This window comes from Neomonachus schauinslandi, chromosome 7 (assembly GCF_002201575.2).
Source record: "Neomonachus schauinslandi chromosome 7, ASM220157v2, whole genome shotgun sequence".
NCBI classification, from domain to species: Eukaryota; Metazoa; Chordata; class Mammalia; order Carnivora; family Phocidae; genus Neomonachus; species Neomonachus schauinslandi.
This window is the reverse complement of record NC_058409.1, coordinates 115,299,920-115,327,033: the sequence shown is the minus strand read 5'-3', so window position 1 is coordinate 115,327,033 and position 27,114 is coordinate 115,299,920. Positions and strand designations below refer to the sequence as shown.

Genomic DNA, 27,114 nt, shown 5'->3' with positions numbered 1-27,114 from the left:
CTGTTCTTTATTCTTCCCAAAAAGCTTCCAATATTTAGGAATCTTTCATAAATGTGTATGATCTGAATGCAATGAAAATGTTTCATATTCTAGTATGAAGAAGTCATCTTGAAATCTCAATGCAGTTTTGATATTATTTTAAATAAAAGTGGTGTTCTTTTCCTTGGTTTGTAAAAGTCATCAGATTTTACTAAAGCATGATATTTAATAGCCCTTTTTGTTTCAAATGACTAATCGAAGGATGGTAGATACTGGCCCAGACACCACCACTCCTCACTCATGCTCCATTAGCAACTTTAGGAATTGATTGAGCTGTGTGAGTCAGACTGAGCTGAGATGTAGCCTCAGAATCATTCCTGAAATCTTCCATTCAACAATTTCCAATAGATAAGAGTTCACACATACCTCTTATGAGTGTTGATCTCCTTTTCTAACCCCTCCACTAGATTACAAAAATCTCTTTTAGCCATGGTTGTTGATGATCTTTGTATTCCTATATGTAGCACAATGCTCAGCATGTGGTGGGGGGCCAATTAATATACATTAAATACTGTATTTGGTAATCATATGAAGATATGAAGTTGGCAAATGAGAAGTCAGGTAAGTATTTAACTACCTAGCCTCTTACTTTTATTTAGAGGAGTTAGTACATAATTATATATATAGTGTTTAACTGGATGAATAGAATCATACATTTAAGAAATGTGCTACTAAACAGACTTTCTTGCAAAAGCAGTAGCATTTTGCTAGACCATGAGCTAACTGGAAATTTTTTCATCTGAAGTCACAGCGTCACCTTCTAATTTCAAGACGTTGGAGATTTTTGGAACATCTGAAATAACAATTCAACTAAATGGGAAGGGGGATGGTTGATTTAGTTGGTAAAATTCCCAGCAATAACACTTATGAACATTAAAACATTCATCTTTTTTTGTTTTTATGATTTTATTTATTTATTTGACAGAGAGAGACACAGCTAGAGAGGGAACACAAGGAGGGGGAGTGGGAGAGGGAGAAGCAGGCTTCCCGCTGAGCAGGGAGTCCGATGCGGGGCTCGATCCCAGGACCCTGGGATCATGACCTGAGCTGAAGGCAGACGTTTAATGACTGAGCCACCCAGGCACCCCTAAAACATTCATCTTTGATATTAGGCAAATACTGGTAATTTGGCAACAGGGAAAGACTTCAGCAAAACTGTAAAATACTTTTTTAAATTGCTTGTTGGCGTCCTCCTGTCTCTTATGCAGCCCAACTACACTTCTTATATCCCAGTGGAACCCTTTTCTCACACAAAGGCACCTCTCACTCAAGTTATGATACATATATTCATATATCGATCATTTCTGTTTAGAAAGCAGCTCTCAACTACTTGAGAATTACTCTCACTACCTGCCAACCAATAGCCTGCTAAGATATTATTTGGTAATGGCTTAAAGTATATTTGAAGGTCTATTGGATACTCTTGAAGCTGAAAAAGCCATAAAACATAAAATGAATCATTCCACAATGGTGAGATTTTAGTCATTAATGTCATAATTCCCAGAACACAAAACTAGTCAGTCATTTAGTACTTCAAAGTCTGTTACTCATAACCTAGCCTTGCAAGTCAGGAGACGGAATACATATACTACTTTTGCAATCCATACATGTTCTAATATTATTCTAAAGTTAATGATTTACGTGAGCCTAATTATCATAAATCTAGAAATTCTTCAGTAACTCTTTTCTAACAAATTACTAGCATTTTTTGGTAAATTCTGTCATAAAATTATTCTGTTTCTATAGCAAATATATGCCAGGGGGGGAGAGGAGAAGTAATTCTCTGCCAGGTTAAGGACTATCTAAAACTGCATTTCTCTGAATTTCAGATTAAATAAAAAGGGGGAGACATTTTAATCGTACAATATTATTAACACCTGCACACTTGAATGCTTATGATTCACTGCCAGTCAATTGGAAGCAGCTATTCTGTATATTGATCCTCCTCTTGAGTATCATGGAGATGAATATTTTCACACACTGGAGAACTCCCCATATGCAAACACTGCAACCCCCACAGATTTAGTAGATACGCCCAATTGTAGTGTTAGATACTATTAGGCAGTTATAGCTCTTGGATTCTAAATTTCAAAGCACATGCTACCACAAACTGATTCCACCTTTTATTCTCTGTTATGATCTAAAATATTGAGGAAGATGGAAGTTTTATTCTTGCTGAAATTCTATGAAAAAAAATCATTGAAATAATTTAACTGGCTAATTATACCTTAAACTAATATACTCTTTAGACTTTCCACATTAGAGTTTGCAAAGCCCTTTCACACGAATTTTCTCTTCAATTATTAAAACAACCATATAAGCCAAGTAGAAGCCATCAGACATATTTTTAAAATGAAAGAATGGTATCTGGAAATGACTGGCACAAAATACTCTTGGATTTTTATTTTAATTAACCTGAATTTCATTTATTTTGTATGTTCACCCAACTCATATGTCCACAACAGTAACAACAAAAAAAGCAGCACATTGAGATAATTAGCACATTATGGCAAATATTCCCATTGATGACAAATCTAAATGGGAAATCCTTTTTGATTTCACCACTCCTGATGAATACGATTATCTCAAAATAGCTATTCTCTTTCTTTGCAACTGCTTTAAATTATATAGAACCCTGGGACTAGTTTCCAGAATCCTTATTCAATGTCTGCTTTCACTTTAAGATGTAATAAGAAAAGATTTTGACCCTCTTTAAAAAAATGGCCTAAATGGCAGGCTTAACTCAAAATAGCCACCAGAATTATATAACCAACGAAATGTATTTCGTTTTCACACTAAGACACGACTCCTCTAATACAAAATCTAAAGTGCATACATCAGCAAGACAGAAAGAGAAGTCAAAGTAGGTCTTTCTCAGCCATTATCCTGTGTGATTGAGGATTCTAATTTTATTTATTCTTGAGCTTTCATAATGGTTATAAGTGTCTTAAGAAAACTGACTTTCTGTGACAATTTCTAATATATTTCAATGACTGTGCTTTGCCCAGTAAAATAGGTAACAACTACTGCTTTTGACATAAACAAGCATAATTTTGTTTCCTAAAATGTTTCAAATTAATTAAAAATATCTTTGACATTATATCTAACTGAAGTAAATGATAGGTTTGTTATGCACCAACAATTAAAAAAAACACATTTTTCCCTTTATGATTAGATAAATATATTTGACATTCCCTTCAGAGTGAGTTTAATTTCACTTCATTGTTCTTAATAAAATATTCTCAGGTGTCACTGTAACATTTTCCAATTTATGGACCAATGACCAACAAAAGTGACCTGTTCAATTGAGATAATTACCCAGATAATTAAAGTAACATGTTTATTATGAAACACTCTGAAAATTGAACCAGAATTCAAGTTTAAACCAGAATCACATCATAAATGTGATGTCCAATACTCATAAACCAGTGGCATTCCCAATTTTCACTCTAACAGCAGGTAGATGAGCCTAAAATAGCAGTTGCCATAATACATGTTGTAACTGTGTGCACAATGGAAGGAAAAACTGAGACTTTTTTTTTCCAGAAACTTCAGTTAAATGTGAGGCTGAATGCATTTTGTCCTAAATTATTTGCTGACTTATTTGCTACTTCAATTTTCTACTCAGTATATTTCAGACAGAAAAAATGCATAATAGCATTTATAATACTTCCAGTGTTTGGAAAGGCAGTAAGCATATTAAAGGGCCAACAGCTGAACTATCTGTTGAGATTTTTCACATGTTAAGCTAATAGAAATTTTTGTGATAGCAATAATTTACATTTCTATAAACTTCATAGTTTCAAAGTATGTTCAACAATAACACCTCATTCAGCCTCAAAACAATTCTATGAGATTGGGCAGAAAATTATCATCCCCATCTATAAATGAAGAACTTGATTGATTTTGTCCATGATTTCTAAATTCCCTTCGAATATATTTCCCAGGCTTATCCACTTGGGAGGACTTTCACACTTAGTTTTCAAAGTGACCATGACTAGATGCCTTAGTTAGAACCCCTCTTCTACCTCCTACCACACCCTCATAATGCATCTCTCTCTGTTTTGTTGACAATACTATAATTGCCTCTAATATTGGATTCAAGACACTTTGTTTTGCTTACATGTTTATTTACATGTTTGCTTTTCCTACTAACCTGAAATTTCCTTGAGGGCATAATCTAATTCATTTAGCAAGTATTCTTATGCCCCATTATTTTCCAGACACTCTGCTAGGAGCTAAAGATACAGGAAATTTATGTTGGATTTTTATTGGATATTTATTTTAAAATATTTATATAATATAAATATATATTTATATTATATAAATATAAAATAATATAAAATATTTAAAATATTTAAACGCCTTCTGGCATTTAATAGATAGTTGGAAAGGTATAGTTTAAGAGGAATTACAAAAGTGATTAATGTTACAAAGCAAAAGCACATGGGCTATGCCAGGATATTATAGATAGAATTAACATTACCTGAGGGATTAGTTAATTCCACCCCAAAGAAGTTTAAGTTAAAATCAAAGTCAAAGGAACAAAATGTGATGGATAAACTGGGGTTGGCCAAAGAAACAAAGTTCTAGGAAAAGTGAACAATATATGTAAAGGCCTTAAAATAGCATTTAAGAAGTCCAGCATAGTTAAAAATAATGGGCAAGTAGTTTCCCAGGCTGACTTTGAAAAAGACTCAGATTTCAAAGGACCTTGAATTTTGGAATTTGTCCTAACAGTAATCAAAAATCAGAAATATTTTCACCAGGTAGATGACACAGTAATATTTGCTCTTTCAAAACACCACTTTTGAGGCCTTGGGAAGAGAAGGGTGAATTTTTATTTTATTTTTTTCTTGGATTTATTCATTTAATTTGAGAGAGAGAGCACGTATGAACGGGGGGAGGGGCAGAGGGAGAGGGAGGGAGAGAATCTCAAGCAGACTCCCTGCTGAGCATGGAGTCCCATGTGGGGCTTGATCTCATGACCAAGATCATGACCTGAGCCGAAGTTAAGAGTCAGACGCTCAACTGACTTAGCCACCCAGGCACCCCTATAAGGGTGAATTTTAAAATCTAGTAATTAGTCTATTATAAAAATGAGAAATATAAAAATTGAACAATGACTGGTATTGGCTTAAACTAGGATGATGATAGAGAAGATTCAGGGAAAGAGTTATTAGAATTCAAAGCACCTTCAAGAAGTAGAACCAATAGGACCTGGTTACTGTTAGCTATAGAGACTGAAAGAGAAAGAGAAGTCAAGGATGCCTCTTAGATTTTAAACTGAGTAGAAGGAAATGAGAAAAGGAGAAATGTAAAAGGAAACAAGAGAGAAAGAGAAATGGACATACTGAGCTTGAGGATCTCAAGAATGTCTTTATAGAGGTGTCACATACTCATGTAGACTTTGAGAAAGGGGATACATAATTTTGAAACTCTGGATACGAGTCTGGCTGTTATCAATAGCCATGGAAGTATATAAAAACATGCAAAATAGGAACATAGACTGGGCCAATAACAGGACATTAATAAAATCTAGTATTTTAATCTTAAAATAGGGGTCTGAACGTTTCAAATGTGATCTTGTTTTTTTAACAAAGCATCAGAATTATACAGATCTGCTGCAAAGCACTGAACAAAAAGCATTCATAAAATTATGTATCTCACCTCTAACCTACACAGAAATACACCCACAACACCTTGTTAATCTCTACTTGTCTTGACCTAACAATATTTCATATCCAAATAGAACTCATCACACTGTACTGTAGAACTTCAGGGTACCTGTTAAAATACCATCATAAAAACACACAGTATGATAACTGAAAACAATCCTCTCAGAATAAAAATAATTACTTAGAGAAGGAACTTAAACTCTCTGTTTAACCTGAGGAGAAAGTATAGATAAAGAGAAATAATTTTTGCATATATGAATATCCATAGTCATCTATTTTACCTACACATAAATAGCCAAGGAATTAGGTGAGTTTAAGAGAGTGTAAGTGAACAATTTCCAAAGAAGACAATTTTGTTTTTTTTTAGAATAAAGAACCCTGAAGTAACACAACCAATAGAGGACACCTAGTGGTCTTTAGCAGAATCAATATTTGCCCACAGAAAATATTAAGCAACTCACCACACATATGTAATAATGTTAGTGTCAGCAAATGTGTTAATCTGAGAGAGATGACATCATGAATCTTATATATAATAATATAGATAGATATGATATATATTATGGGCATACATCAATTTAAATATTTCAAACAATTTCCATGCATCTCATTTCATTTGAACTTCACAACTGTTCTATTAAGTTTATAGGCATAAATAAGTCACTTTAAGGACTTCTCCCTAGATGACACAGAAAAAAAAAAGGCACAATTTGAATAAAGTCCTACATATACTAATTTCCAGCATAGGGTTCATCTCACATCATCATGTTGCTGGTGGTGTGAAATACAATCTCAAATATAATTGTATCAATAATATTAATATTAGTATATATTGTTATATTGTTATATTTACTAACATAGTAATATATATTAATATATTATATTAATGACAATATTAATTATATCAAATATAATTAATATTTAAATTGTAAAACATTACAAAAAGACTTCATATAAGATCTTCTCATATTTTATTATTGGTACAAACATTTCAAGGGTAAGAGTTGTTGGCAAAGTTAATTCTCCCTTTAGATAACTAACCAGTGCCCTGCTTGGCACTGGCTGCATATAAGAAAGGCAGATGAGTGATGTATCTGTCTCCTAACTGGTATTATTAGGTTCATCGTCAGTGACCTCCAACCCTCTTCATTCTGCGGCATTCTAAAATGGAACCCCCCCCCCCAGCCTCAAATGCCTCAGTGACACCTTATGAAGTCCATCATTAGCACAAATTCATGTCTATCCCTCCAAACTCATTCCCTTTACAACCTAGATTCTGGAGATGCAGAACTGTCTGTGCTAGGCTGCTTGTACCTCAGGTCTTAGTGGAATACTCCTCCCTGCCTCATTTTGTTCAGCTTGGTAAATCGGACTCTAGCTCTGAAACCCAGTTCAAGTCTCCATGAACATCTCTTCTTGTGCAAAAAAGCTGTGTTGTTCGCTCCCTCCTTTATTCTGCCACTTACCACACCATCTGTGAGTATTTGCTCACATGTTGTTTTTCCTGGGTCTGCTTTGAATTCTCTCATGCAGCATCTATCTGCACATAGAAGCTACTTAGTAACTGCTTGGGAGTAAAGAATGAATATTCCCTTGCAATTATTTAATGGATTTAGAACATGGAAGATTGCCATGTATTTAGGGGATCGGCATGCTCTGATAACCTTTCAGAACTCTGTGCTAGAGTACAAGGAAATTCAAAGGCAAAGTTGACACTGACTGTTTTCTGGGGACGTTTATAGCCAGAAAAGGAAAATGCATATAAATATGCATTAGCAACAAAGCTATCAACAAAACGAATGCAAGGAGAGCAGGTAGAATTGCCCAAAGTAAAGGTATTGACCATTACAGCCCAGTCCATCAACGTTGAGTATTCCCTGGAGATGAGTTTGAGCCTAATTTTTAAAAGAGTGATAGAAAAAAAGAAAACACTTTCCAAATCTGAAGGGTGGCACATCCAAGATTACAGAAGCAAAAAGACTCATTCTCTGCAAGCACTGTAAAACTAAAAAACAAACAGGAGGGAGTTGTTGGGAACAAATATGAAGTGACAGGAGTGAAACAGGGAAACAGTATGCTGGAGAGCCTTGGAGGCACACTGAAGAAACACAGATTTGATGTGATAGGCAATAGAGAGCCTCTCTTAGTTTTAGTGGGGGGTAGGTTTAGGAAAACACTGGTGTTTGCTTATAGCAAATCTTAGAATTTGATGCATTTTCTGAAAAAATGAAAGTAGTTAGAGTATTATGTATTGTGTAATTATAGATAGGCAATTTATAGCAAGAGTTAGTTTCTAATCTAATCCAATTAGAATGCTAAAATTAACCAAAGACAGAAACCACAGTCTGCATTAGCTCCCTGTGGAATAAATTTCCTTATTAATGCTGTGTTGTTAAACATAGTTTGTACATAAGCCTATCTCTGAGCTAACATAAAAATCTAGTATTGATTGCTAGAAGAGCAGCTCAATGTTCCATACACATTATTCATCTGAAATTGCTATAGACATATATGAAGACCAGAACCGTAAGCCCTCTTCCTGCCTCAAAATGGATTTAGGTAATTATGGTATGTCTGAAATCTACACAAGGAGGATTGAGGGGACAGGAGATAGGAATACAAAATAAAATACTGTATGTGTGTATTCCTAAGCCATCATTATTACACAAGCATCATACATTTCCCACACTTTTTTCACATTGCTCATGAAGAATTTATACTTCATGCGACACTGAATCCTACAAAAAGATAACCATTATAGAGAAGCATTTCTCTTTTCAATTACTGTTTCTTAAATCTCAAATAATATCAAGGGTTATCCCTCTTTGATAAAATGACTGACATCAGCAGCGGAGGGATTTAAGGTTCCTAGAACCTTTCACCTTTGCTAACTGAATTATCTCCCATATACTAAGCTCTTAATCTACCTTTTATCTCTTAAGGGCTTGTGATGGTCCCAAATTGTTACTAACATCCCATTTTATTTCCAGGGATTTCCTCAGTGTTTCTTTTAGGTCAGAGAATAGGTTCCCCCCTGTGATAGGTGACAAATTAACACTCTGGCTTGAGTTACTCTTTACTTGAAATACAACATGAACAACAACGACGAATTAAGGGAACGATTTTTTTTTTTCTCAACAAAAATACAAGAATAGGAAAGATGCACTTTGGTTTTCTGGAGATTACAGGAAAAGGGATGTCCTGGCCTGATTTATTCAAATTACCACAGATTTTCACCTCACCTGGCAATATACATATTTTCAGTAGAGTATCAAAGAGCTCTATTTTTGCATCCTAAAGCCGTTGATCTTACAAAATTGTCTTGTGAAAATAACTTCCCTCCTGACTCTTTAACACCATGTGTTTCATAAATCAATTGGCCTAATCACCTCTTTCCTTCTACATTAGCCACTACTTTCAATTTTAGTAATGATAGTAACATCAGGACTAAATTTTAAAGTTTCTGTATTTCATTCACAATATTTCTCTAATTTATTTGGCTTTGGCACTTCTTGTTGTTTTTCAGTTGAACTAATTCAGACCGAAAAAAAAACATATCGTTGAAGATGGAAGCAGTTTCCTATAGAAGGCAGCCACTTTCCTTGGGAATGATTCATTTAGAACAGTGGCAGCTTCCAGACTTCACACATTACTTCCCCAAATTTGCTGAATTTAGCATTAGCCAGCTTGGTACTAAAACACTCAGAACTCAAAGACATGTGGGTGAACTCACATCTTCCTCTGCAGTCTTATTCCAAATGCTCACTGAGCAAATTCTTCTGATTTATTTGTTGTATTTTCTACATGTAAACACATCCTGTTGGGCATTTGTAAAAATCAGGTAGAGAACTGGCAGTTTGGAACCATTCAAGTTTCTCTGTGCTTACGGTGTGAATCATGTAGGTGATGAAATAATGAATTTGTATTAAATTCTGGATTAATTAATATTGTTTCTTCCCTATTTCACAGTATTACTAGCAGACACTAAATACCATGCTATATGTGATTTTATGTGGGGGTATCATATAATCAAGAAAACATTCTTCATGGGCGCCTGGGTGGCTCAGTCGTTAAGCGTCTGCCTTCGGCTCAGCTCATGATCCCAGAGTTCTGGGATCGAGCCCCACATTGGGCTCCTTGCTCCACGGGAAGCCTGTTTCTCCCTCTCCCACTCCCCCTTGCTCATGTTCCTGCTCTCACTATCTCTTTCTCTGTCAAATAAATAAATAAAATTTAAAAAAAAAAAAGAAAAGAAAACATTCTTTACTTAAATGAGCTTATGGTTCATTTATCATCAAGGTCATTTGTTTATAAGCAAGATCTTGCCAACTCCTGACTCTAGCTTCAATGGGTTTGGTTACCAAACTTCTGTGAGTGCATATTAAATTGCATTTTACAGTAATGATGGCAGTGAGCTAATGATCCTGAATTATATCATGGCGTTTTTAAAACACCACCACATTACACGGATCCAGGTGACTGCAACCACTGCCAGGAACCAGAGGACAACAGTGTAAGGGGTGTCCTCTTCTATGACTGCATGGCCTGCCATTTTATCTGATAGGATGCCATCTGTTCATCCTGCTGCCATTCTCTAGGGTAATTGGGTTAAAACCACAAGACATTGAAAATAGTCACATTGCCCACTATATTTTTAATTGCCTGACCATTTATATCAGTAACTTTTCTTCTTACAGGCTACTCATTAAAAAAAAAAAAAATTGTGACCATGTTTTAGGGGGTAAATGCTCAACTCTTATGTTGCATAGATACAATCTTTGTTAAGATAAGCTTCCTACAATTTCTTATGCAATCTATAAAATGGTGAATACTAAAGTATTTATCACTGAAAGAGTGTATGTTATAGTGAGAAGCTATATAGTTCTGTGGTTAGGAGCATTTGCTCTGAAGTCAGATCACCAAGGTTAGAATCCCAGCTCCAGCTTTTAATGACTCTATAAATCTGGACAAGCTACCAGAATTATCAGGAAAATGAACGAATCCATGTAAGGAAAAAAATATATTATTTGACATATAATAAGTCCTCAATAAATATTAAGTAAAATTATTAATAATCATCTTGGTTTGATATTAATCTCAAACTGGTATAATCAAGTTTAAGAACCAAACATTTATTACATTTTAGATGGAATGTGTTATGTAGAGATATAATACAAGATGAATCAAATTTCTCAAAAATGCTTCATTTGATTTTGCATATAATCCATACCCATATTTTAAGAATGATCCATTTTTATGCCTTTCAGCAGTATCTTATGCAGTGTTTTATTATTGCACGTCATTTCCTGAAATCCTGGGAACCAAAATGTCATTGACAAGCACATACAAAACACTGCTACAGTCTCACAGAAAGCAGAACTAATGTTCACAGAAGTTCCATTTTAGGACTTGTTTAAACCTAAATTCCAAAACATAATTCTTCCTAAAAATGTTAAAAAGCATTTCCGTAGGGAGTAAAGCAATAATTAATCTATTGCCAGTATACTGTTTTCATTAGCCCAGGTTTAGGCACTCTAAGCCTTTTTGATCCTCATTTTTATGCAAACAACAAAATTCAGGTTATAATTAATTTTAAAAAGTAGACTTAGAAGGAAAATAAAGTCAAAAAGGTTACAAAGCAGACTCTGGAATTAGGAACATAAACTCCTTTGCTCAGTGATGATACATTTAACTCAGATCTTTCGAAACTCCAGTTAGGTGAGCCCTTTTAGGTCCCACCAACTGCATAAGAACAACAGATGCCCTCTTCAGCAAAATATTGGCCAGATTCATTATATTTATTCACTGTACTATTTGTGTTTTCTATGTAATAATTTCCGTCCTGGGTATGCTGTTTTTCAGTATTTTGAAATGAATTAATAGGGAGAAATTATAAGAAATAATTATAGGCAAAGCATAACACTGAGCAAAATTATTATGCTAAAATCAGTCTTTACATATACAATTGGAAATACTTCTTAAGTGTCTGTTTTCTTCAAATGTAAATTCTCTGAAACTTCAATACTAGAGGAAACATAGACCAGATTATCTCATAGAACTAATGATACAAACTAGATTAGCAATCAGAGCCTACACATCTTTGTCAAAGATGGTACTTGATGTATTCATATTAAATAAAAAGAAACTTCCCATGGTAGAAGAGGGATTGCATTGGTTAGGATAAACATTTGTTGATTAAAGAGGATTTGTTTTTAAAAAGAGACTTAAGTGGCATAAAAAATTGTTTTACAATCACTATTTTTTCAGTTGATTCAAATTCAGTATTTGACCATATCTTTGAAGGTACAAATATATCACTTATGCACCAAAAGGAATAAATAGAATTTTTCTTCTTGAATTTTATAAAACTCATTATACATAGCACAGGTGTTCATCTTAAAAGTTATAGTTAACAATCTCATGCTATAGTGGCTTTAAAGTAGTAAAAGATATATCTTACCTCTTCCCATTGATGTATGTATCTAATTAACCTTGAAAGTCGTAATAAACGCAAGAGACTGAGAATTTTTGTAAACCTCACAATGCGAAGTGCCCTGGCTGTCTTGTAAACTTCTGAATCCATTCCTTTTTCTACAATGAGAAAGATATAATCCACTGGGATTGATGAGATGAAGTCAACCACAAACCAGCTTTTTAAATAATTCATCTTGATCACTTTAGGGTCCAGGATGATTTCAGAACTGTCTTCATTGACAGTGCCAGTCCTAAAATTCATTATCAGGTCCAAAAGGAAAACTGTATCTGATGCCACATTGAAAATAATCCATGGTGTTGTTGTTTGCTCTGTAAAGAATGTGATTCCAACTGGTATGATGACCAGGTTTCCAACCATCATTATAAGCATTATTAAATCCCAATAAAACCTACAACAAATAAAAAAATCAGATTTTAAGATATAGACAATAACCATTCTTCCCCCATCATAACAAAAATTACTGATTTATGGTTAAATAAATGAGTAAAAGAACAAAGTGTTTGTTTTGTAAATAAGGAACTCTTCAATGGTTATAAATTTAAATCTAAGTAAAATTAATATATTTCTAAAGCGAAGCATTGTGTTTATAGAATTCTAAAAATTATTTGATATAAAGTGTTACTGAAATAAATTCAAGAACACTCATTCCCCCATTTATCTGGTAAAAAAGCAAAGACAACCTCCTCTATGTTAACATGTAATATAGATGGAAATAAAGGAGAAGAAGCATCAGACCAGAAGATCTACCTTAAAAAAACATTTTTGTGAAGATTCTTTAGAGATGCTTTGAAGTACCTTATATGTCAAATTACGATCAATGATTCAATCAATGATTAAAATAAATACTAAAATACTAAAAATACTGGTACACTAAAAATATTGGTACTATAAATTATCTCTAGGAGTACGGATTAGGTCAACCATAAATTGCAGGCTAACCCGTGGCTTCATTGCATTCCAAATATTTATGCTTTCTTCTTTTCTGGTTTGAAATGAGAAACTAATTTTGTTCTAAGGCTAAAAATAATTGAACAGACCATTCTAGATTTTAAACTAGAATCTATCCAAAATTCCCACTTTTATCACTGTTTCACTGAACAACTACTTTAAATATATTCCCACTATTTTCACAAATAATTCTTTCTTAAAATTTCTGATTTAATTTTCAATACATCTATGGTTACTAGCTACCTTTTGAAACATTTTTACCTTATATTAAAATTGGGAGAAAAACCAATAAAATATAGTATAGGATAATATAGTTAATAGTTATTTTCATGCAGTTTATTTAAAGTCTATTGACACTATAGTGAACAGACTAGGTAATAGATTACTTATATTTGTTACATTATATACTTATAAAAATGAAGAAGCAGATCAACTACTACAACCTTATAATCATGAAATAGTCTCCAGAAACATGAGTTACTTCATCCTACTCATAGAGATCCTCTTCTGGCAGTTTTGTTGTATAAATGATGTAAATTTCTTTTTTAAAAAAAAAGATTTTACTTATTTGAGAGAGAGAGCGCGCGCACAAGCGGGGTAAGGGGCAGAGGGAGAGGAAGAAGCAGACTCCAATGATAGCCCGACGTGGGCTCAGGACCCTGAGATCATGACCTGAGCCAAAGTCAGACTTAATGGACTGAGGCATCCAGGTGCCCCAATGATGTAAATTTCTATGACAGAAATTTCTGTCAACCAAGATCTCTTTATTTTACATTACTTCTCCTATTTAGACTACTTGGGCTACATTTGGTAAGGTATATAATTGCATAAACCTTTCGAAGTTACTATCATATCTGGTTATGAATGACTTGGGATAAAACTAGTTGCGTAAGAAAGAACTATAATAGGCCTTCTCTGCCCTTGTCTCCACCCCCCAGGATTATGTAAAAAGTAAATGTTTCTCATTTTGAAGATTTCACCAGTCTTTGTGTCACAACGTACCTACACAGTTACGGACAAGCATACAAATACCCATATCAGTCATACATCCTGCACTGTCAACTTCAATGACATATTTTCTCTTTTATTCCCCTCCTCTTTTAATGGAAGTGCAAAATGTGCCATTTGATACACCAAGGACAGAGGAGAGATGTAGAGGAGATGCAATATTGTAATAGCTATTTCACAAAAAGTGACATCACTGAACTCTAAAATGAAACCCTGTGTGCCCTGAGGATTTTCACTTTTCTGGCCACTCTTATCAGTCTCTTCTGTGAGCTCATCCCTCTGCCCTCCCCTTGAAGGCTGCCATTCCCCTGGGTGTCACGCATAGTCCTTTTCTCTTCTATTCTACACATGCTCTTTGAGCAATTATCATACACTCATCCACATCTTTATGATTGATTCATAACTGATGACTCCCAAAAGCTCCACCTCTGGTCCATTCCTGTCTTCCAAGCCTCCAAACCTCCCACTCAGCAGCCTATTGAATCTATCCCCATGCAAATCTCACACTCACGTCACAGCAGGCATATGCTCAAACTCATCATCTCCCCTCTCGTGTAGATTTCTCACATGTTCCCTAGGCCAGGGAATGGAACAACTCTATACTTTATTTGCAAGCCAGAAGCCCTGGAGCAATCCTAGAAAACTCCTGGCCTCAAATCTACTCACTCTCACATTCGGATGTTTGGTTCTAACACCTGCGTATAAGTTGTATTCATCCATTTGCCCTTTACAATTCCGACTGCAACTATCTTCAACTAGAAATTCTTCCCAGCTGTTTAATTTGGAGACAAGTTATTTAAATTCTCTAATCCTAAAATTTTCTCATCTGTAAAATGAAGATTATTATAGAACCAAATATGTAGACTTTCACAGATTAAATGAAATAATATATGCAAATCATATATCCTAGCATATAACAAATCATGGCACACAATGCTGGTGGCCTACTTAGTATTCCTTACCTTAGTATTTCCTTACCAAAAGAAAAACAACTTTGCGGAGAGCAGCCAGAAGCCCATTGAAAAAGTACTCACTTCACAGACATCCTTATATTTCTCCCATTAAGACAAGATATTTTTAAAGAAAAATAAAACACATTCTATCATAACCTCTGACTCAATAGAAATGAAGAGGATAAAGTGCCATCTATTCATTGTTGGAGCAATAATTTTTATCACACCATAGCTTTTTATCAGTGGTACTTAATATGGTCTGAAGCCATCAGAAATCTCATTATCAATATAAAGCTCCATTAAATCTTATAATTTCCTTTTAAAGTATCACTGACTCTATTTTACAGACATAAACACAGATCTTGTTATAGACTTTGCATAATATAACACTTTCTTCAGTTAACATGGATTCATTCCTTATCTAGCCAAGGAAAATACAGTTGTCACCCACTCTAAAAGTATGATATAACTTCTGTTTTTTAAGCAAAGAATATTTTCCTGAAAATTGACCGCATGAGACTCTCTTGCCTACCTGCCCCCAAGCTTCTTTTCTTGACTCTTTGCTCTGAAAATGTCTCTTGAATACTCAGGTTCACCCTTTTTCTTAATTTTTAATTTCTAAGTCTTATACATGTTATTATGGAATAGTCTTTCCTATTCATTCCTCTTTCTATTCCCACTGTTATCTAGTTTGGGCAGAACTAGTTCTTCCTTAGAATAGCTCAAGTCTTCTGTCTATGGAATCTGACCAGTTTTAACCATCAGTCCCAGAGTGTTATGTTATCTAACACATAACTTGCCAGGTCAAAAACCATGAATGACTCTCTTAAGTAAAAATAACTCAGCCTGATTTTCAAGGCACTCTATAATACAGCCTCCTTCTCCTTTCCCAGCCTCCTCTTTAACACTGTATGTGGCAAGAACATCATAACTTAAGCAAGAAAGTACTTACTCTTACCTTGCCATCATGCTCACCTAGGTAAACGTATAGGAGATACAGTTTCTTCCAGTCTATTTACTCATTTTCCTATTTGCACTCTACCTACCCTTCAAGTCTTGTTCTGATACTGAGTTTCTTAGTTGTTTTTTTTTTTTAGCAACCCCCAGAGCAATATATATTTTCAGCATGCTTATTTTATTTTTCCTTTTGTTACTAATTATTTATTTTTGTTTCTTCCATCATTCCTGGATTTAAGTTCCTTTTAAAATTTTATTAGGTTTTTAATTTCAATTCCAGAATAGTTAACATAAAATGTTATATTAGTTTCAGGTGTACGATATAGTGATTCAACAATTCTATATAGTACTCATGGATATAAGTTCTTTGAAGTTCAAAACTGTATTTTTATCTTCTGTTTAACTTTTACAGTAATGTAGACAATATCTAGGACAACAAAAGTTAAGAAGATACATTAATTGAATTTTTAATGGAAACATACACTTCAGTGGGTATAAAGAAATCCTTTTTAATAAGACAATGAGTCATTAATGCAGTAAATAATTTCTTACATTATCCTTTATACAACTCTGGATTTTTCTAATTGAGGGTTTTTATAACATAGAAGACATTGTAACAGATTAAAAAGGAAACAAAGAGATTAGGAATATGTTCTGAGGTTAAACAGCCTGAAAACAAAGCAGTTTTGGATTTGACACTTGGTTTGGTATATCACAAAATCCATCTCCTTCTATTCATCCTGCTTTAGAGAGACAACATTTGTAAAGGATCTTGGTTGGACTTTAAAGGCAGACTAGGGTTCAAATCCCAGTTCCACTAGCTCTATGGGTTTGGGCAAGGTATTTAACTGCTGTGAACTTCAATTTTCTTACACTACTCTGAGTTTCTCTGCAGGAAGATGGCATGCAATAATGTACGCAAAGTGTAGAGTACAGAACTTGTTATATAGCAAGTTCCTCTGAAAAACCAGCAAAGCAGAGAGGGCACTCACTGGGAAGCAACAGCCTTGACAATTACAGTAATTACCTAGTAACCATTTTTACCTTATACTGAAAGTGGATAAAATAGACAAAATAAAATAGTATTACAATTATAATTAATGTACCACTAATAACTATAAGTTTAATTACTAATAAAATAATTACTTCTCATAGAGAAATTTTTTTTATGTTAAGAATCTATTTCCCCCCCCATGAGTTTTTTGAAGAGAAAAAGTAGCATTGTAAAGATTCGTTCATGATATTAAACTTTGAGGAACTGAATTCAATCATCCTTCTTTCTTTTTTCTACCCACTTGCATACTCTATAAGGCTTGTGGTAAATAAAGATAACCCCCACTGACCTAACAAGAGTTCCCATGATCCTTATAATAGCTGCACCAGTTGAAATAATCTGATGCCAAATATTTCTAACTTAAAGACTTAAATTTAAAAACTACCATGTTTCACTACTGGAGGTCCTTGCCTTTAAATCTGTCTGTCTAAATATTGAATGAAAGATTCTCTTCTCCCCCTCTCTAATGAAAGAAATACTTTCATTAAGTGGAATGGAAGAAAGAACTTCTGGTTAAATCCTTGAAATGATACCAGATTTATATGTGGCCACTATTTTACCTGTGGTTGAAGTCAAATTATGTGACAAACCTGTCCTAGTATTCACTTAAGACTCGCTGCTAAAAATTATATTTTTAGATATGAACCATAAATTGGGCATGTTTGTAAACCAAATTATTTATCAATCTAAATAAATAAACAAATGTCCAGCTGGATTTACTTTTTATTAAACACACAGTCCTTGCAATTATTTTTCAAATTTTATTTAAAGCTGATTTAATTTTCAAAAGTCCAGTAGCCTGATTATTAGATACATATCCTCTCTTTTAATTGAGTATAGTTGACACAAAATGTTACATTAGTTTTAGGTATACAACAACAAGTCTGTTATGCTATGTTCCCCAACTGGCATCCTACAATGCTATCACAACACCATTGACTATACTCCCTAAGCTGTAGCTTTTATCCCTGTGACTTTCATTCCATAACTGGAAGCCTGTAACTCCAACTCCCCTTCACCCATTTTGGGGCACATATCTGTTGAAAAATGAAGACTTCTCATAAATGCTATGTCCTCTTTATAGTACATCAGTGGCAATTCACCGCATCAAATCTCAAGCAGCCAATACCTGAACTCTGATCTGAGGGGTTCTCAGACATCCTTCGTCACTTTACAAACCTCACTATTTACAGACTACTCATATGGGGGTTGATGTTTTATAGGATATGCCTTTTCTAAGCTTTGCAAAGAAGTTTTCTTGATCAGGTCTGTTATCTGATCTAATGCCTTAATGTCCTGCAAGGCCACATTTATTGTCTATGGGGAGTGTGGAATGAAGGTATGAGAAAACACAGACCATTCAAATATAGGCAGTTTGAAGTGCAAATACACTAGTTTTCTTACTACAGTAAAACCTTGCTAAGATCCTAATTGTAGGAACGTTTAGCCTAAGTTATGGACAAAACTAAGTTAAACCATATTTGAAGATATTTAGAGGTTTTTAAGTAAACATAGCAATTTACCCAATGAAAACATGAGATGGGTAGGAGGTATATTACATTTAGATAATCTTATTTATTAAAATGAGCTAATGGGATGGAAATTTAATCCCTACAATGGTATTAAGATCTGTACCAATCCAGGCAAAAGCAAACATGTCTTTCTACCTCCTTGTTCCTCTGCAATTTCACTTCAAAAGGTACAGAATAGGAAAGAACTCCTGAAGATTAAGTAGTTCTACACTGCAGTTTTCTATCTTTATGGTGACATACAGATTTTCCATAAAACAAAAATTATTAATTATAAAAGGTGAGTACAAACTGCATAAAATAGCTTCTACTGCTTAACTTTAAAAAGTCCAATCTAAAACTACCCCTTAGCTTCTTAGTATTTTCATTTGATTTACCACAAAGTAATTTTAAAAATTTTTTTTTCTCCACTATGACTCTCGGCACTTCATTCCTTTAAGGAAAATAAAAATATTGTCAGTGGTCATGTCAATCAAAATGTGTTCTAGTGCCATTCACTCTAGTGTAAAATTCATTAAGTTGACGACCATTTTTTTTTAGCTATTTCCAAGGACAGACTAAAAGAAACTCCATATTAGCACTTTACCAAGAGATAGTCCCATGACACAGACACTGAAGACATTTTTATTTTGAAGCTCAATTAAATGAGATCATAAGAGACTCTTAAGGACAGAGAACAAACAGGGTTGATGGAGGGAGGTGAGGAGGGTTTGGGCTAGATGGGCGGTGATGTGTATTAAAGAGGACACGTGTTGTGATGAGTACAGGGTGTTACATATAAGAGATGAATCACTGAATTCTACTCCTGAAACCAAGACTGCACTATATGTTAACTAGAATTTAAGTAAAAATTTGGAGAGAAAAAGGGGGAAAAAGAATAAGTGCAATAAATACAAAGCAATTGAAAAGAAAAAAATGACTATCAGCTCCTAACGGCTTTACATTTGCTGATATACTTTTATCCATCCACTGCAAAATTCTGAAAAGAAGGAGATGAGTGAATTCTTCCCTGTCTAAGTACATACCTAATTTAAGTTTTATTCAAGTTAGAGGTTTTAATTTCAGAATAATTCTTCCCTCATTGCCACCACAATCTTCCCACCGCATTGCCTGTGTTTTCAAATTATCTGGTTTATCTTTCTTGTCACTGATAATATAGGTCACTTCCCTAAGTTTCTTGTTACTCTGCAAATCCCAACAAACCCTTATCCTCTTTGTTCATGCCTAAGCTGCCAAAGCCACACAGATCTTTTGCATTATTGCTCTAGCTTAAGGGTATGATGGAAGGTTCAAAATCAGTATCAAAGCACTTACTGTGTGCCCAAGTCTGTAAAATGTTTACATTTTATGGAAGTTTTTGAACGGGTTCAAGATCCTGATTTCTGTATATAATAATTTACCTCATTGAGTATTAAAAAGGAAAGCAGCATCAAGGCAATAAAGTATAAGTAACATTTATAATAGGTGTTTTGTAAACATTGTCTCATTTGAAACGCATAACAATCAAAGAGCTGGCAGCATTATCTAAATTTAAGAGGAAACTGAAATCCATCCAACTAAGGGACGTTCTTAAATTTTTGCAGGGAAGAAATGAGTAAAACTGCTTTTGAACCCGTGACCAATTATCATGCTTATGCTCCTTCCACCATAGTCAATGCTTAAATAAATGAATCAAGGATTTAAGAGCAATATGGAAACAAAATAAAACAAACACACACTTAGTAGCACAGTCGGGCAGCATAACCACACGTGGCACCCGCCCTTATCAGTTACCTATCTGAAATGGAAACAAAATTGTTTTCACAAGGGAAGTTCTAAGCTCCTAAGGGGAGCAGACTACGGTGCTGCAGGTATGGCTAAATAGCTGGTCTTTGGTTTCTGTGCCTTTCAATACGGAAGCCATTGAGAGCTTATGTGCATTCCCAGAGAATAAACATGATAGTTCATCTGTCCCTATTACCATACAGTAATATACATCTTCAAAATAAAGGAGCTATGAAATTTCCTATTTCAAAGGTGATTTCTGAACTTTTTCTGCCGTGGCCTGCAAAGATCTCTCACTAGTGTATAAACCAAAGTCAATTCAGATGCTCTAAAGGCAAAAAGCTTTTGGAAAGCAAAAGTCAAATTTATTACCAAATATTTTCTCCTGATGGTTACATTATAATAATTCCAACAAATATGCATTGGCTACCTTCTACATAGTAGGTATTGTCTGAGAAATGCAAATATAAAGTATATATAAATTCTGACCACAAGAACTTCAACTTAAAAGGAAAATGAAAAATTGTACTTAAGATAGGAGAAAGTTTAAGACATGTTCATAAACAGTACATTATAAGTACTCTGGGTTTCCAAAAGAGAAAAACAATTGGTCATCCATTTTAAAAAGTACTATTATTAAAGAAATTCAAAGAGAACATTTGCTGAGGAGGTCCTAAAGTTGTATTTTATTCACAGCACAAACAATTTATCAATAAATACGTACTGCTTCCTAGGCTTGTCATGAAGCATACAAAGAGAATTAGACACAGTCCAGTCTTCAAGAAAAGAAAGTCTAGGAAAGATAAACAACAGTATTTTCTAAAATATTGTAAGTTCTGGGGCACCTGGGTGGCTCAGTCGTTAAGCGTCTGCCTTCGGCTCAGGTCATGGTCCCAGGGTCCTGGGATCGAGCCCCGCATCGGGCTCCCTGCTCCCTGGGAAGCCTGCTTCTCCCTTTCCCACTCCCCCTGCTTGTGTTCCCTCTCTCACTGTGTCTCTCTCTGTCAAATAAATAAAATCTTTAAAATAAATAAATAAATAAATAAATAAATAAATAAATAAATAAATAAAATATTATAAGTTCTATATTAGACCTATAAAAAGGGCAATCCTAGGGCACACCAAGGAGAGAGATCAAGTTATCCTTGGGGGAAGGACAGAAGTACTGGGCAAATAGATTTCAGAGAGTTAGTAATTGATACTTTATTTATACAGCTACAGAAACTTGAATTGGTGTGCACAATGCCATGTGTATTCCCTGAGTACTAAAGCTGTGCCAGTTTCTAGGCTGCACTAGGAAGACCAAGAGAAATAGGCACAAGGTACAGATGAAGGGATTAAATACCATGAAAGCTATCAGGTCTGGTGGAGTATTTACATTTTTAGTCAATGCTTTGGCTGTTATGAGATCAAACAAATCCAAGGCTACATCAAGTATTTTCTCATCATATATTTTTAAAAACCGTGTTTTCCCATTAAAATGAGGGATCATGATCAAGGAAAGCCAAGAATGTGATCAAATAAAAGCTCAATTAAAAGCATTACCTTCTGCTTATAAATTTCATAGTACCATATTTTCTTCAAAATACCTTTAGAAATAATCAAAATCTACTTATTTATTTTAAAAAACAACTTCTGAAGTTGAAAATTATTTATGTCCATGGATTTTAGGTTCTACATGGATAATAGAAATATTACTTCCATTTAGTTTATGTTTTTTTTTCCCTCTAAAACAATACTAAAGATGCTATTTCATACTTGAATTACATTGAGGTTTTCACCCTTTGGCAGCTGCATGCTATCTGAGGAGCAGAATGGGTGACGTGTCAAGGAAGAATGTGCTTCTCCCAGGAGCATATGTTCACCGGTCTGTAACAACTATCAAGGGTGTGTGGGCGGCATAACATTTACCGTGGAATATTTAAGAACTGAGGACCAAATTTCTTTAATTGTCTGGGTAATTCACATAAACACCTGGGCATATTTTAAGCAAACTAGCAGTATGAGAAATTTTCAGTCCCCTACAAATGAACTGAATGAATACTCCACCACTTCAGTCCCCATATACCTATGTTTCTAAATAGCTGTAACTAGAGATATGTTTGGCATCTCTTCTTTCATCCCTCCTCTCTTCATTCAGTGACACTTATTAAATCTTTTTTTTTTGCTTTAACAGACACTATATCCACAATAAGATGTTTCTCCACAGATAACTGAATCCCATTAATAGGTGGGAGTTACATGAGCTTTTTCATGTAGCCCCGTACCTTGTAGGAAATTTTAAAACTAACTATAAATTTATAAAATTCTGCGAGAGGTTTTTTTGATTTGTACATTTCAGTTCATCTTTAAACGATGTGACTTCCACTTTCAGGTAAGTGACAGGTTGTGGTTTAGCTTCTTCAATAGCTAAAAAAAGTAAATAACAAAAACAGAAAACTTGTGAAGACATAAAATTTCCAAGTTTTCTTGGTACCCAGAGAGATAACTGGAAAAAAAAAAAAAAGGACTCAAGAACTGATCTTATATGTGTCAAAGACAGCAATTCTTAAAATAATTATTTTGCTGTGTTTTAAGATTACTAACTCAAAGGTCTTTATTTCAAAACCCATAGAGTGTTACATAATAACAAAAGATTACAAGAGAAGTATCAACCTATAAAATATGTTCATGAGAATTAAATCATGAGGAAACTGTTGACAACTTAAAATCGATGTAAACATCTTAATTTACATTCCTACCCAATCTTTCTGACCTTTTCTCTCACTAATCCTCAACCTGCTCACGGAGCTTTAGAAGGCTAATCTAATTACTTGTCCTTTGTGCCTCCTTTTTTTCATTTCTTCTGCACAATTGTGCCCTGCAAGTGCTTGGAATACACTTCATCCCTTTCTCCTCTTCTTTACCTTCTTCATCCTCTAGCACAATCCTAAAGTCTCTAAGTTACAGTCACTCCTCTTTTTTCTCTGAACCTGTGTGGCACATGAACCTTAGAATGTATTAAGCCTAATCCAGGGGGAAATAGGGGCAAAATATATTTTTGGGTGGGAGTGAGGGGGTGGCAAATTGGCGATGTGGAAAAGGGATTTAGGATTTGAGTAAAACTTTTTCCTTAGCCAGCATACTGCTTTTGCTTAGAGTTGTAATTGTTGGTCAATAAAAAAATAACAACATATCCTAAAGACACTTAGTCTCACTTCATACAAGATTGCAAAAAAATATTTGGGTGGACACAAGCTTTCACAAGGCTTCCCTTGGTATTTTTATGGAAGGCAATGACAACGCTTTATTGATGAATGAAGAAATAACCTCCACACTTGGCCTAGTACCTCAGTCATACAGTTTCTAAGTACTCTGGCTTTTTCCTTCATACAGACACACACACACACACACACACACACACACATGCACACACACACACAAATGCTTTGTATTTTGATATGTATGTGGACAATTTTTCTAAGGTCTATTTCTCCAACTACAGTAGGGGTACTGTAGTCAGGAATCACATGTATTTCTACTTTTTATTATATCCCCATTGTCTAATACAGTGTCCACAACTACAGTGAACTCTCTAGATATCTACTGAATAAATGAATGCGTGAATACTCAAGGCTTTAAGAAATAAAGGCACTGTATTATAATTTCAGTATATAAGTATCTCTTGAATATTTCTGTCTGTTTTGGGGACCTCAGTATCATGAAAATGTGGGGACAAGCAGGAAGGTGTCCAGAAAAGAACAGGGGGGGAAAGATGATTAAAGAAATAGAAAGCCCAAATTCTGAGAAAAGACTTAAAAAACTGAATACACAAAACTTAACTAGATTAAAACTCTGAAGAAATGTGAACAGATTCCGCATATTCTTGTAAATAAATAAGGACTTAGTTTAGCCTGTATAGTAAGAGGATGGAGGAGGAAGCCATGGGACCCATACTGGCTAGTCTTATGAACCCCAACCCCTTTCAAGAAATGAGCCACAGAGGGCAGCAATAAGAATGTTTAGAAGGGTATTTTTCAAACATCATGGTTCCCTCAGGTTACGGAGTGGTTGGTTTGATATCTGGCCTGCAATCTTCCCAGAAACCTATGCTGGTCCAGGTGGGTAAACCTGCCATTCTCTTACTGTTTGCTAAACATCCAAGGGTTTATTGCAGTATTACTTATAATAGCCAAGGTAGGGAAGCAACCTACATGTCCATTGATAGATGAATGGATAAAGATGTGGTGTGTGTGTGTATGCATGTATATGTATGTTTGGTATATATGTATATATATATGTATATATGTGATATATATAATCGAATATTAAGCAGCATTTAAAAAGGATGAGATCTTGTAATTTGTGACAATATGGATGGACCTAGGGGATATCATGCTAAGTGAAATAAGTCAAACTGAGAAAGACAAATACCATATGATTTCACTCATATGTGGAATCTAAAAAGCTGGTGGCCTCACAATCCCAGATTTCAAGCTCTATTACAAAGCTGTCATCATCAGGAAGTCTGGTGCTGGCACAAAAACAGATACATGAATCAATGGAACAGAATAGAGAGCCCAGAAATGGACCCTCAACTCTATGGTCAGCTAATCTTCGACAAAGCAGGAAAGAACATCCAATGGAAAAAAGAGTCTCTTCAACAAATGGTGTTGGGGAAATTGGACAGCCACATGCAGAAGAATGAAACTGGGCCATTTCCTTACACCACACACAAAAATAGACTCAAAATGGATGAAAGACCTAAATGTGAGACAAGAATCCATCAAAATCCTTAAGGAGAACACAGGCAGCAACCTTTCTGACCTCAGCCGCAGCAACTCTTTGCTAGACATGTCTCCAAAGGCAAGGGAAACAGGCAAAAATGAACTAGTGGGACTTCATCAAGATTAAAAGCTTTTGCATGCAAAGGAAACAGTCAACAAATCCAAAAGACGACGGACAGAATGGGAGAAGATATTTGCAAATGTCTTATCATATAAAGGGCTAGTATCCAAAATCTATAAAGAGCTTATCAAACTCTATACCCAAAGAACAAACACCCAATCAAGAAATGGGGAGGAGACATGAACAGACATTTCTCCAAAGAAAACATCCAAATGGCCAACAGACACATGAAAAAATGTTCAACATCACTCGGCATCAGGGAAATACGAATCAAAACCACAATAAGATACCACCTCACGCCAGTCAGAATAGCTTAAAAAAAATGGCTAAAATTAACAAGTCAGGAAATGAGAGATGTTGGCATCGTATTTATTTTGATTTGTATTAATCACTATTTTTACACAAAAAAGCAATACTGTTTATGCTATAGCCATAGCACAATTTTTCTTATATGCATCAGTGTCTTTGCAGAAAATAATTGGTATTAATTCTCAAAACAGATCATCACAAATGCAAAATTATGTACTCACTTCTGCCTCCACTCTAAATATGTACTACTGAAAATGCATCCTAGATAACAGATCCATAATTTGGACAGGTGATATCTACTTATTTAGTTCCAAGCTTTACGGATATTAGCAGGCAATCAAGCATTCTATTGAGTAGCAGGAGTCTTATTTAATAAGCATAATGTTGACTTTTTGCCTTAATCCTTTACAACTCCATTACTCTTTACTTTAAAACAACTTTATAGAAAAATAAGTCCATTATCTTGCAATATTTGTGTTTATTATTGACCAAAATAATTTCTTGGTGTTAGGAAAAAAAAATACTTAAAATCAGTGTGACAGGGCAGAAAGAAGATTAGATTAGATGCACAAGTGCTTAACTTCAGGTATTTAGTATTACCTAGACCTTATAATCTTGAGAAAATTGCCTTTCTCTGGGTATCTATCTTCTTCCTTGTAGAAATTGAACCTAAACAGGCTCCAACAAACTTCTCAAATCTAAGAGTTTTACTTTATATGAGATATGTGTATGTCAGAGCAAGAAACTGAGAGTACTGAAGCAACTTTTAAGAAGTTTAATATGAAAACTAACTTGGGAAAGACAGAAAAGAAGGGAGAAACTAGAAAATGATAGCATGGAAGCTTTGCAGTAGATGCAGGGAAAATTATAAATTCCATTTTTGATAAAATGAGTTTAATATGTTTCATATTTGCATGATGGAAGACAGTTGGAACTATACTATTCTAGAATTCAGAAGGGATGCCAGGGCTAAGGAAACAACTTAGAGTTTTTGCATAGATTTGAAAACTGAAACTATTCATGGGAGAATATGAGTCCTCCAAGGGGGAAATTATATAGACCGAAAGGAGGAAAGAGCCAAAGTGATGGTCATGAGCCAAGTCCACTCTTAGGCAACAAAAATATGAACCAAGAAATGAGGCTGGGATGGAAATCTCTGAGAGAAGGAGACAGTGACTTGGCATAGAGAGTGCAAAGAAACATCTTTCCAAGAATAATGGAATGACTAATCCAAGATAGGTATATACATTTAGTTCATGTATCTCTTTACATATCTTAATAATAAATTTCTCTGTCATTTACTTGTATCATTGTGATAAGGAGATTTTTCTAAAATGAATACTGAATATTTCATAAGATTCAGTTTTAGAAATAAACACATATTTGCATTATCTGTCATTAAGCTAGATTCCAATAACCTGAGCCAAGGGAGGACAAGTCATCATGTAATTATACTGATCAGTGTGAAATGCTATGTTTGAATAATTCACTT

General features: G+C 34.6%; 1 protein-coding gene across 1 annotated transcript in view; it reads right to left on the bottom strand.

Moving 5' to 3' along the window:
- The window catches only part of HCN1 (hyperpolarization activated cyclic nucleotide gated potassium channel 1), a 395,566-nt gene that overhangs the window by 340,131 nt on the left and 28,321 nt on the right, over positions 1 to 27,114 (bottom strand). The window contains exon 2 of the mRNA XM_021695347.1: positions 12,178 to 12,601. Coding sequence (XP_021551022.1) covers positions 12,178 to 12,601 — 424 coding nt within the window. The remainder of the gene's footprint in view (positions 1 to 12,177; positions 12,602 to 27,114) is intronic.